Source organism: Papilio xuthus, unplaced genomic scaffold (genome assembly GCF_000836235.2).
Source record: "Papilio xuthus unplaced genomic scaffold, Pxut_1.1 DF827777.1, whole genome shotgun sequence".
In the NCBI taxonomy this organism is placed as follows: domain Eukaryota; kingdom Metazoa; phylum Arthropoda; class Insecta; order Lepidoptera; family Papilionidae; genus Papilio; species Papilio xuthus.
In genome coordinates, this window is record NW_013530872.1 from 826,587 (window position 1) to 840,129 (window position 13,543).

General features: G+C 35.2%; 1 protein-coding gene across 1 annotated transcript in view; it reads left to right on the plus strand.

Moving 5' to 3' along the window:
- Nucleotides 1–10,982, plus strand: part of CenG1A (Centaurin gamma 1A) — a 46,929-nt gene extending 35,947 nt beyond the window's left edge. The window contains exons 4-15 of the mRNA XM_013308978.1: nucleotides 2,042–2,183; nucleotides 2,299–2,433; nucleotides 3,138–3,262; nucleotides 5,731–6,258; nucleotides 6,527–6,692; nucleotides 7,008–7,211; nucleotides 7,692–7,867; nucleotides 8,145–8,256; nucleotides 8,483–8,600; nucleotides 8,769–8,888; nucleotides 8,998–9,220; nucleotides 9,601–10,982. Coding sequence (XP_013164432.1) covers nucleotides 2,042–2,183; nucleotides 2,299–2,433; nucleotides 3,138–3,262; nucleotides 5,731–6,258; nucleotides 6,527–6,692; nucleotides 7,008–7,211; nucleotides 7,692–7,867; nucleotides 8,145–8,256; nucleotides 8,483–8,600; nucleotides 8,769–8,888; nucleotides 8,998–9,220; nucleotides 9,601–10,014 — 2,463 coding nt within the window. The 3' untranslated portion in view covers nucleotides 10,015–10,982. The remainder of the gene's footprint in view (nucleotides 1–2,041; nucleotides 2,184–2,298; nucleotides 2,434–3,137; nucleotides 3,263–5,730; nucleotides 6,259–6,526; nucleotides 6,693–7,007; nucleotides 7,212–7,691; nucleotides 7,868–8,144; nucleotides 8,257–8,482; nucleotides 8,601–8,768; nucleotides 8,889–8,997; nucleotides 9,221–9,600) is intronic.
- The last annotated feature ends 2,561 nt before the right edge of the window (nucleotides 10,983–13,543 follow it).

Consider the following 13,543-nt stretch of genomic DNA (forward strand, 5'->3'; position numbering starts at 1 on the left):
ACTGTCTTATTTCGTAACTTTTGTTACATCATTCGGTTATTAGAATAGTAAGTACCATATCGAACATTTATTATACTTTATATGTAAGGGACGATTATAGATTTGAAGGAATTATCGTATTGTTAGTTTATTGATTGGGTAATTTTATTTTATCATTATGTCAAGGTTTTCAAATCGCTGCAGATAATTATATTACAATTATAGATGAATGATAATTTTTATTGACTTAAAATAACGTAACGCTATTATTTGATTTAATGCCAGTAAAGAATAGTTTAATAAAGCGAGTGTATACGAGTTTATCTTTTTATCGATCTTTGGTTATTAGTGTCACTATCGTAGGCTATGGCATTTCATATGGGGCTAAACTCAATATAATGTCAACAGGTCACGGTTTAAACATTGATCTAAATATATAGATTAACGTCCCAATGTGATAATTTTTACTTCTTAATCGTGAAATTTGTGATGAGGATTTTATGTGGGATTTAGAAACACGAATAACGTAGATGCTCAATTGCAAAAGTTACAAAAACAGTTAAAACTCTTTGTTAATCGATTGTATAGTTCCAGGAGTTATCTGTTATACCAATATTCAACCAGTTTATTACATGTGCATTTATAGTGAAAGTATACATAATGTATATGTTGAATTGCAAGGTTCGGGAATAAATGCATACAGTAAACCCGTCTCATTCACAAGCGTATGTTCAGTTTGTGCGAGTGAAATGGAAACAACGAAGGTTTCGCGCTATCAGGCCGAGCCGCCCGCCCGCCCAGTTGCCTTTAGCGCTCTGCCCTACACGCTACCCTTCATAATTTATTCTTTATTTCCATTTTTAAAATATTTTTCAGTTATTACTTATGTAAATAATTGACCTGTTATATTTCATAAATGTAAAATGTTGATATCGACCGGTAAGTATATAAAATTTCATTGTATGATTGTCAAATAAAATAAAATTTCAATTTCCTTTTGTTTTCTGTAGTGATAATAAACCGTTAAATTGTGGATGTGTAAAAACTGGAACAATTAAGTAGATGTTTTTTTGAATCAAGAATAGACAAAAGATTTGTGTTACGTACGATAAGAGTATGTATGTGATCTTATAATTGCTCTCTATATTAAAAATCTAAAAAAAATATAATTGTCCTGCTTGCTACTAAAGCTGTCTTGTAATTTTTTTAAACTATCATATAATAGTATCTGATATGAAGTGTATATTATAAACAACAAAACTTTTTCACATTAGTGAATACATCTTAAAATTAAAAATATACTTGATATCTCTTATATCCTCCAGTAAAATATAAATTCAAAGTGTAATACAGCTTTAGGTATAATAATTTTAGGTGCTTATTACTATATCATCTTTATTTAAACTCAATATTTAATATCATTTACGTTAATTAAAGGTATTACTTTAGGAAATAGTTTTCTTAATTTCCTGTGGTTTATGATAACCATTTCTTCACTTAAAGTGTACATTTATAAATTACTGCACTTTATTTAATTTGAAGATAACCATTTACATATAATTTTGTATTATTAATGAGGCTTGAAAATTTAAAAACTTTAGTTTTTCCGTAGAACGCCACGTGTAACATTCTTCAGAGTGACGCGTCTCCTATACTCAATTGTTCTTCGATATAAAAGGGTGACACCCTCCTACGCACAACCATTCAAGTGGAATCTGAGTTATTCATACACTTTGTCAGCTATCTGCTTGCGTTAATTTATTTTCGTTAGAAGAAAATTCTTGCGAAAATTTGCGATGTTTTGCGATAAAATTGTTTTAGAAATTTTTTTGGTAATTTTCTGACACAATATTAATGTTAATGGTCATATGTGATGTATGTAACGTAACCCCTTCTTTAACAAACCCCTACGATTGCAAGACCAACCCCTCGTAATTATTAGCGACAAAACTAGGGTGAATTTTTTTTATGCGAAAATTCTCGCTAACTTTTTTTCCTAAAACATGTTGTAATATAAAGGAATTGAGAATACTTTCATCAAGTTATACTTTATTTGTTACAGTTTACTGCCTGGGTGGACGCAGTGATCTTCGTATTTAGTCTAGAAAACGAAATCAGTTACAAAACAGTTTCGACGTACTTCAATAAAATGTCACACTATAGGAATTCAGCTGAAATTCCATTAATATTGGTCGGAACCCAAGGTCAGTTTGACTACAAGTTTCATTGCCATCGTTTGTAGTTTTTATTGACACAAAAATTCTTAATTTCATAGTATGTCATGTTACGATCCTATCAAATCATCACTTACCATTCCAGATGCCATAAGTGAAAGTAGTCCACGAGTAGTAGACGATAACCGAGCTCGTAAGTTGACGAACGAACTGCGGAGATGTTCTTACTACGAAACGTGCGCGACATACGGCTTAAATGTCGAACGGGTGTTTCAAGATGGTAAGTAACATAACATATATTTAATAAATCACCTTTAAAAATTGGGATTCATAAACATGTCTTTTATAAAAATCTAAGATTTTAATTATTGTGTAAATAATTAAATTATTATTACAGTACATACGTACTTATACATTAACAACAACTAGCCAATTCTGATTAGTTTTATCCTAATTCATCACAAACTGGTTAAATTACGTGATATACTTTCCGGCAATTACAGATTGTTTCGCGTGCGTGCATAGATAGCTCGATGATATCGGCCGGCCGGCGCGGGGAGAATCGTGTACCCGCAGTGGCAACACCGAACCGCGGCGGCGCGGTCGTCTCGTTCGTTTTCGTTCATTATTCACTCGCGCTATTGTTTACATTTTTGACATAGACGCGTCGTTAAACCGGAGTGTGGACTATCGCGTTTAAATTTTTTGCAATAACAGCTTGAATTTCTGAATGGAGATATGGATAAGACGCTCATATTTAAATCCAACTTATCGCCGATATCGAGTCTGAGGCGTCGCAGTTCATGCTATAACATCCAGAGAGCTGAGGAGCGCGACCGTCGAAAATCTGCTAAATTTGAATGTGCGTGAATTTCACCGTTCGAGTTCGTGTTTCGAATTAAAAATAGTGATTGTATTGAATTGTGTTGCTTTTGAAATGGGGACATTTATATGAGCGTGGTTTAGAGTGTTTTTTGTTTTTAGCGTGTCAGAAGATTGTGGGGACGAGGCTGTCGGCCTCCTCCCAGTGCCTGGCGGGCTCCAGGCCGGTTACGCCGCAGCCTCTTGCCAATTCACCCAGCCATAATCACTCTTCATTTTTGTACAAGGTGAGCTATTATTATTTTTCTAATTAACTAATGAAAAACTTCTAATTTAACTATAGTATACGAGATTGGACAGTAAAAAAATAATTTGTTACATTATAATTTTTCATTTTATCCTTATTTTCATGATAAAATTTAAGGATCAAGAAATGAATTTAGTAACCAAAAACAATATTTGCTACTATTTAAATAGGTATGATTATGTGCTCCTGTACAAACAGTATTAAAATACTTTTTATCACAGAGCTGTACAACATATTTCAACAGAAAATATTTTTGTGAATTCCAACAAATGTCGGAATAGTTTCTCTGCATAGTTGTTATCATAGTGAATCAGGAACTTAATTGACCTGAATTGCCGGTTCCTGCTTCTGTCCTGCACATTTAAGTCAAATATTTTAATGGATGTATACACTAAATGGTGTACATATTTTATGTGTCATATACTTGAACAGCAACTATGTCAATTTTCAACAAAAGTTACAGCCTGTATGTTTATGAATTAGTAAATATCTTAAAGGCATCATACATTGTTGATCTCTGGAGACATACTGGCTTTACTGTGAATTTCTTCTGTCTTTACACATGTAATATATATCGTCAACTCCCTCTTTTAGTTTAAAAAAATAAAGACAGCAATATGTTTTATTACTAATATAATTTCTGCTAAATTTCACAGTTCCATCTACCTTAAAAGCTCAATGACATATCAAACAATGACTATAATAATAAATTTTCTGCCCTGTATGTGAGGTTCAAGTTAATTTATTCTCTAGTAAACAGGTTCTTGTTTCTATTATGGCTATATTTATATTGAAAATTAATCACATTAAAAACTAGAAAAACAAGTAATAATATTATAAAAAATTCATACTTCTTTGTTATATAATATCACCAGCTCCGTCCAGGGACTCTGTCCTCACTGAAACAAAATAAGCTTATTACTGAACTATGTGTTCTTCCAGATTATGTTCTACATCTATGCCAAATTTAATTTTATTGAAATCCATTAGCCGTTCTACTGATGACTTCTAACAAACATCCGTCCATCCATACATCCAAACAAACATTTATAATATTAGTATGACAACAAGATTATATTTGACAAACTTTGCAACTATTAAGCTAAATAGTTGATTTATTTACTTAAATAAATTTTGCTTTATTCGTAGTCTGTGTCAAAACGGTGCTAAAGGAAATTGCGTTTGTGATAATGAAAGTGACTCCTTGTTATTTTTATCACCAACCAGGATGTTATAATTTTGTATGCATTTAATGTAAAATTACTTTGAGTTCATGCACCTTTCACATATTTAAGTTAAAAAGAGATAGCAATAACTATATGTGGAATGTAAGAAAACAGTGTAATATATAATTAGTCCAAGGTGTTATATACTGAAGATAACATGTGTTTTCATTGTATGTGTTTTTGTAACATATCAATGTTATTTGAATTTAGTTCAAGGGGAACTTGTTTAAAAAAAATACAGATGTGACAATAATGACTCATTATAGATACGAATGTTTGGATGGATGGATGTTGAAAGTATGTCCAGAATGGCTGAACGGATCTTGCTAAAATTTGGCATAGATTTAGAATATAATCTGGATGAACACATCGGCTATTAATTAAGTTTTATTAATACCACACGGACAGAGTCGAGGGCGACAGCTAATTACATAAAAAAGTCTATTGCTGCTTCTTCTTCTTCTTCTTGAGGTGCCTCTCCGACTAGTGAAGATTGGCGATCAGTTCTCCATATTCCTGCTTAGGACTTAGAAAAAAAAATAGTTAGAAAAATTTATCTGTAACATCAATTCTGGTCACTATTATTTTAAAAATACAAAATGTTCTCGAACTTGGGTAGACAATTTTCTCTGACATTTCGCTATTTGAGTGGTATATTGGATATAATTTCGATTCTCGATTTTCCTTACACCATGTTACGTTTTGTTTACTTGATAATAATTCCGCATATATGCATTATAATTGCATTCAATCGGCATTGAAATGACTCGTTGAATCGGTCACTATAGATACGGCTCGGTTGATCACGATGTCCCTCCCCTGCCGCACTTCCCTGCGGAAATAGATCTTATCTGTCATTGATATAGAATACAGGTTACTATAGTATTGAAGATAGAGTTATCTGAATAGAACTTGTGAAGTGTGAGTTACCTACATGGTTGAAAGGTTTTCAGACAAATGTAGGCAAGTCTTGTACACTTAGCAAAGTAACACGAATACCTATGTGATGCCGAAAATTACGTAACACGGCATTTCCTCACTCTAGATAACAAGCTAGTTCCTGTCTTTAAACAGGAATTACATTTTTAAGTCATAATTACAACGAGACTTCAAATGAAAGTTACATTTCAAGTGAATTTAACTTAAAATTTGTCTTGCTTGAAAACAATAATGTAATGTGAATAAAGCTGTTAATTTAAAAACGCATAATTTCTATTTCCAGGATTCTTTACCACGGGGTCATCACACATTGTCAGCATCATCCCATCATTTACACAGAGGCGCGTCCTCCTTCGATGCGTCATCCAACAGTAGTGGTATATCATCAACCCACGTGGTCGAGATCCACAGCACGAATGGCTCGGACACCTCATCCCGGTGGGGCAACTCCCTTGGCAGCCATGGGTCATCCTCAGGCCTGGTCTCCATTGCTACAGAGAACAATAACGTCAAGTTCACAGCACCCCACTGTTTGGACAACCTGCAACCCGCGAAAGATCAAAAAGACCTTCCCACACCATCGTCTACTCCAACCACGTCAAGAAAATCGCGGAGAAGATCAAACTTATTCACACCTTCAAAGAAAGGTGATGATAGACTGAAGAATGGGGAGTTAGGATCTGGTAGAGCTATTCCTCTGAAGCAAGGTTACCTGTACAAGAAAAGCAGTAAAGCACTAAATAAGGAATGGAAGAAGAAGTATGTCACATTATGTGATGATGGAAGACTCACATATCATCCTAGTTTACATGTAAGTAATGTGGAATAGACTATTAAACTTCTGTGACGATTAAATTGAACCATTAATAAGTCAAATTGTGACAAGACTACCTTTTTTTGGGACTTTTTTAATTGAACTAGACTAAGTCTCTAAATTCATACTATAAATTACAGTGGTGACTACTAAAATTTTTTCATTAGAGAATTGAAAAATTAAAAAAAAGCTTTGTTTTCATAGAACTTTCTATTAACAGACACATTTTAAAGAAACAGAATTATATATGCTTACATATTTGCAGGACTACATGGAGGATGTGAATGGCAAGGAGATATCTCTCCAGTATGTGACGGTGAAGGTGCCGGGCCAGAAGCCCCGCGGCTCAAAGTCTGTCATCACCACTGTTCCAGGCTACAATGGATACACCAGCTTCGATATACATGATAGCATTGGGGGATTGTCACTTGGTATGTTTTCTAACTCATGTACATAAAAAAAATTGGACTGTTTGTATGTATCATCTAAGACACAAATCATATAGCTTTACTTACACAAAACCAATTTTTAATATTTTTGTCTGTCCGTCCACAAATTGCATTTGTTATTTCTTCTCGGTAAGGCTGGCCCGATTGTGATGTGACCATATTGGAAAGGTAGCTTATGCGTAGCGTCATTTTATACACTTTTTCTGTGCTGAGAAAGACGCGGACGATTGCTAGTTAATGATATAATAATTGAAAACAAACTCTTGTATTGTGCTCTATATAATTTTTATTTCATAGGTTACAAAGAGAAGCCATCCAGAGCGACAGATAAAGCGTTGTTGTCAGCATTTGACACCCTGAAGGAACCAGCTTCCAGCAGACAGTCGCTGGCCTCAGAAGTAGAAGTGGGCTCCATCAATGGTGCGGACAAAGATACGCCTCATGTCAAGAAACGACATCGACGTATGAAGAGTAGTGGCGTTAAGAAAGATGGTGATGATGGTCAGTAACTATTTATGATTAGATGAAATTTTTGTACCACTGTTAACAGTTCTATTGGTAGTATTACAGTTTAAATTACCATTTGCACTTTAAAAAGAAATAAGTTTCCTATTTGTTTATCCAGACTATGTTCTACATCTTACAGAATTTTATTGGACTCCGTTAAGCCATGGTGTAGATAATAAAAAGTAAATTATTATAATATTAAGCAATTGTATGTAACATTGCATAATATTAATATTTTCTAGTTATCGCCTGCGTTTGCGCGGAATAAAAAAATAATAATAGCCAATGTGTTCTTGCAGACTATGTTCTACATTCATGCCAAATGTCATCAAAATCCATAAAGCCATTCTGGAGACACATAACAAACATCCATCCATCCATCCGTTCACACGTCCAAACTTTTGCATTTATAATGATAATAATATTTATCAAATTCTTCTTTATGTTAGTAAAAGTGGTTGTTACAATTTCCAGAAGGCGAGAGTGCGACATCGTGCGAGTTCACAATAGTGAGTCTGGACGGCAAGCGGTGGCGCTGGGAGGTGTGCGCGGGGGGCGGCGCGGCGGGCGCGGGGGCGGCGGCTGCAGCTGAGAGGGACGCCTGGGTGGCCGCCGTAGAGGCACAGATATTAGCCTCGCTGCAAGGACGGGTCTGTACCTACCAAAATATAATGTTAAAGTGGGTTTCCACTGCCGAAACAAATCGTTACTACTGTTTTGACGGACGGATCGCAATGTTTTTTTTTCAAATGGTTTATGGTGATTGTAACTAACAGTAAATATAGTATTGAGGTGCAGCATTGATAAAAAATGAAGTAATTACCTATTTGTTCTCCTAGAATATGCTGTTATGGAGATATCTTCTAACAAAACTCTATCCATCCATACATCTAGAATTTTGTATGAATAAGATGTATCGTTTCGCAGACGTCCCGGCAGCCGCTGCCGACGGGCGCTAATTCTACGGGCTTGGTGCGCGCCACGCAGTACGTGCGCCGCGTGCCCGGCAACGACCGCTGTTGTGACTGCGGAGCACAGGGTCTGTACATCTTCTTAATCTAATCCTTTTAAATAAAAAAAATATATCTTAACTTTACCTGTATATATTACTAGCTGTTGCTCTCGAATTGTCCGTCCGTGTGGAATTAAAAAAAAACTTAATTTGTTAATCTAATCTGGTGATACCTTCTAAAAAACATCCATCCATCCGTCCAAAAAATCGCATTTATAATAATAGTAAAATAAGGTGGTTATTTTAATTTCAGATCCAGACTGGGCCAGTTTGAACCTGGGTATTCTGATCTGTATAGAGTGCTCGGGCGTGCACAGGAACCTCGGCTCGCATATATCTCGCGTGCGCTCACTGGATCTGGACGAATGGCCGTAAGTTTAATTTCTCGTATAATTTTTATAACAAATAAATGAATTTCACATGAATATGACTTACAAAATTATTTAATAACTTGCAAGTTTTCTTCAACTCTTGAAATTACTTAAGTTTTTTATGTTACATGAGAAAATGTTGATATATATATTGTGTTAATCTATCAGTTTGAGCTACGTGAGCGTGATGGTGTGTGTGGGCAACACGCTGGCCAATGCGGTGTGGGAGGCGGAGCTGCGCGGACACGCCCGCCCCCAGCACAACGCGCCGCGCGAGGACAAGGAGAGGTACAACCAATACATACTAACTGGAAATTTATTTGTTTATTGTTTGATGACATTGGTTAAGAATTTTTTGAGCATTCCAAAGGATTAAAAAAAATATAACGTTCGACAGATGGATACGTTTGAAGTACGAGCGTCGTGCGTTCCTGGGTAGCGGTGAGAGCAGCGTGTCCGGGGAGGCGCTGCGTGCGGCGGCGGCGCGCGGTAACGTGGGGGCGCTGGTGCGCGCGCTGGCCACGCCCCCGCCCCGCGCCCCGCCCCCGCACGACCGCTCCCTCGCACTGCGCGCCGCCGCCGCCGCCGGACAGCTCGCCGCCGCTCAGCTACTCATATGGGTAAATATTACATTACTTTATACATTCAGAATTCCGATACGAATACATAGATTATTCGAACATAGGCAAGGCATCAGTGGTAGCGGTCGCTCCGCCAGTTCGGCGATTTCAGGTGGCCGCTAGTTCGTATGCCACCTTATAATATCAAATACAAATTTACTTGCCGCCACATTCCACTCAGAGTCACGTCAGTGTGATCAGAGTGGCCACTATAGACCTATATTAGAGATTCAGCGTGATAAGTCTACTAGTGGTTAACTGGGGTATTGAAATTGATTGAGAGCCTTTGTTTTTCGTATTATTCTCAGAAATATATGTAAAAGCCTTTTATCAAAATGATATATTGTGCAATTTAATTTATGTGAAACAATTATTTCCAGCACAACGGCAATCCCAACTATCCGGACGCGGACGGTCACGGGTGCGTGTTCTACGCGCGCGCCGCCGCCAACCATCTGTCCGGCATCCCCGTGCAGTACCCCACCAACCTGCAGCTGGCCTGCCCTCTGCACGCCTCCCCACCCCAACACACCTCCACCTCCGCCTCCACCTCCACCTCCACATCCAGCTCCACCTCCTCCAAGACCCCGGAGCCAGAGTGCAACTGCGTCATATACGAACTCCTCAATGCTCAAAGCGCCTCCAATGCGTTGGTAGAACTGCTAATAGGGCTACAGAATAACCAGTACATGAATAACGGCTTGGACGCCGTCTCCTACGGCCATGGAACCCTCACCCGTCAGCTCGGACCCAACTTGTCTTTGACTAATGGAAAATGCGGCAGTATCGTCTAATACGTTCCTTTAGGGTTGCCAACTTGTACTTAATGTACCATTTTTTATATATGTTTTTTTTTTGAGTAAAATGTTAAAAGAGTAATGTTTTACACAAATTACTTACTATCAGGAAAATTGTTAGCAGATAATTTTCGTTTTACGCATGTAAATTAAAGAACGCACAATATTTTATTTTACAGATGTAAGACAGCTTGAGGAAATTGTATTGAGAATATTTTTAGATATGAGACACCTTAAAGATTTGCGTAAATATAGAAAATTGTGCAAAAAAAAAAACATATTTCAGGTTATTTGTTATTATTGGCAGCCCTTGTTGGCAACCCGATAGTGAAATCTTTTAGATGTGAAATTTTTCCGAGGAGTTAAATGTTTGTGTACACATTTGGTGTATTGTTGAATTATAGTTATATTGAACATACGACTGAAATGTTTGGAGGTTTTTGCATAGTTACCAATACTTGGGGTTTTACATAGTTAAGATAAAATAAGTTACACATCAAAAAATTTCGCACACAACAATATGCTTTTTATAGAATTTTATGTGACGTAAATCAAAATAATTCTGACTAGAAATTTAAAAACTTTCCCTTTTTTTTATTATGAACCTGCATTAACCATTTCTTAAATTCTTGTGGTTGTTCAAATTTAATTCTGTCCTTTATATCAATTACTGTATGTAATTTTCAAGAAATTTTGCCGATACGTAACGTCGAACGATTTAAGATATCGACTTTTTCTAAATCTCTGTGTCGCGAAAGTCGATTAAAGACTAAATTAAGTAATCGATTGTACTTGTTCACTTATATAACTTAATGTTAACTTGGATGGTATAAAATTTTTAGATAGGAATATTCATGAAATTTGATGAGAACATTAGACAGTTATGGTCCATGTAACTGTAAAACATTACCATGGTATTAATACATATTGCTATCCTTTTTAATTCTTCTTTGTTAAAACAGAGTTAATATGTTATTCAAGTGTCACTGTATTTAAATTCTACAGTTAAATTATACTTTTATTTGTATACAATCATGAAAAAATAATGAAAATTGTAAACAAAAAAAATATAACGAAAATTATAGAAAAAATAGTTATTTGTTTTTAACGTGGAAGACATTGAAAAACTTTTAGTAATTATTTATTGTTTTATCTGTGAATTTAGATGACTGTGTGACCATAGAGAATGTCTTTGTTTTTTTTTCTATTAGCGACAATTACAAAATTGATGTCTTCAGGTGTCAAATTAGCTGAATTATTTCTCAAATAACCTTTTTAGGTTTCTTTCTTTTCGTAGTTTTTTGAGTAGGTTTTGTTAGTTGCGTAGAAATAAATAAATTATTATATTAGTACACAAGATCTCAGCTCAACCGCTATTTTTAGGGTAAATTAGTAATAAAGTAGTATGTAATTAATATCGCTTTGTTCACGCCTTCGGGTGCACTTTGTATATTTATATTTTTTTATGTAACTACAATATTTGTCCATTACAATAATTTATTATATAATTGTCTTCTTCTTCTTCTTCGTATTCTTCATTACTGAAGGTCGTGCTTGTCCTGATACGCTTCAACGGCCGACCAGCTGCCTCCACGCCGTCCTGTCGCCGACTTGTCTCAGGGCAGTCGTGATATTAAGTTACTAATTGTAACTGGCCCTTAATTGGTTTGCTTACCCTTTTTCTTTCCTATAGGGGTTTTTTCGATTTATTATTTTACAAAAGATGTTAATAAAAATGTAAGGTAAATATTGTGGTTGCAGATAGACAACATTCCATTATTTATTTGGAAATCCCGAAGGTGACTAGTTGATGTGATATTTCTAAGATTTCCCACACTAAGCCAAATGTACTGAACCCTTCTGTGCCTACTCTATGTAGATATGCTTCGGGCCTTCTTCACAGATCGTCGAATATTGGTGAAGTTTTAAACATTTATATGTCATGATCAATATATTTTTGAAGATATTCCTTCGGTCTGTGATCAGGCGTCGTGTCAATGTTATATACTTCGTACGCGTCTGTTAGGGACATGCCACACAGGCGGTGCGGCGCCGCAACGCTACGACAACCACACGACGCAGTGACGCAACGTAAAGCACTTGTAAATAACCATATTGTCGTCTCTTTCTCATTCGCTTGGAAAAAAAAGACAACTATATAAGTCAGGACAAGTGTCACGGCAACGTATGACGTCACAACATTACTCTGAGTACAGTCTGAGTATTAACGCTTTAAAACTACTAAGGAAGTCTGCGACGCCGCATCGACCGTGTGACATCTCCTTTAGGATAATTTATGGATGTAGTTTAGTCTAAAACATTTTAGTGAAGTGCATTTAGTTAGTTTGTTGAAAATTTACGTTTTGAAGATTTGCAAAACGGAAATTAATTTCTAAAATTTTTAATTCTTGACATAAAAAAAATTATTGTAAATTATTTTATATTGTTTATTGTAAATTAATTTGTAATTTAAAAATAAATTGTTTTTATATTTGAATTGTGTTTTATAAGTTTTTTTTTAAATCGAGAGAGAAATGTTTTGTAAATTTTAAGCATTTAAATTGTACCGATCACAGTATTGGAAAATATAAATATTTTATAAATATTAGCACTCTCTATCAAGATGCACATACTTCTGAATCTTGTATTATTTTTTAACTATTTTTAAATAGTTTGTTGAAATTTTATTAATAATTTTAATTACGTTACCGTAGATTTTGGTTCGCAATTTTATTTTACTATTTTCTTTTAATTGTTTTTGTGTATATTTTTTTGTACAGGCCAAAGAGCTTAACTTTGTAAATATTAAAAGCCGCAGCTCTAAAGATCCAGCTGTTATCTTAGACCTTCGTTATTGTAATTTTTAAGAGATTTGTTGATGTTCTTGATCTTGTGAAAATAAAAATATGAATGCATTTTGTGTCTTATTTTTTACTAGTTGACGCCCGCGACTCCGTCCGATTGAAAAAAAACTGAATTAGTACCCTATTTGTTCTTTCAGGCTATGTTTTACATCTGTGCCAAATTTCAGCAAGATCCGTGCAGCCATTCTGGAGATACCTTCAAACAAACATCCATCCAAATATTCGCATTTATAATATAAATAAAATTTGTTTATAATCTTTGCCATCACATGATGAATAATCTCTATTTTAGTCAAAAAGAATAAGAGAAATGACATGTTTTTGTACAAGTTTCGGTAGTGGGTTTTCGCGATAGGGACGTATCACATTCAAAGTACGTTGCTAAAACAATAGCCTGAAAATCTAATTGTTCCCGTGAGATTAAAAAAGTTTACAAACGCTGTTCGGAACGTTTTGTTCCTAAAATTAATTTCACTCCGCGCTCACTGAACTTTCTCGAACTCGCTAAACCGTTTTTTTGTATTACAGTGCTAAAATGTTTTTAATATTGAAAAAAGGCTTTAAATACGAAACAATAAATATTCGAAGGCTATGTAAAAAAATTAATTAAAAAAAAAAAAAATCAGACTAGAAATTATGGATTGTTATGTATGAAGTAGATC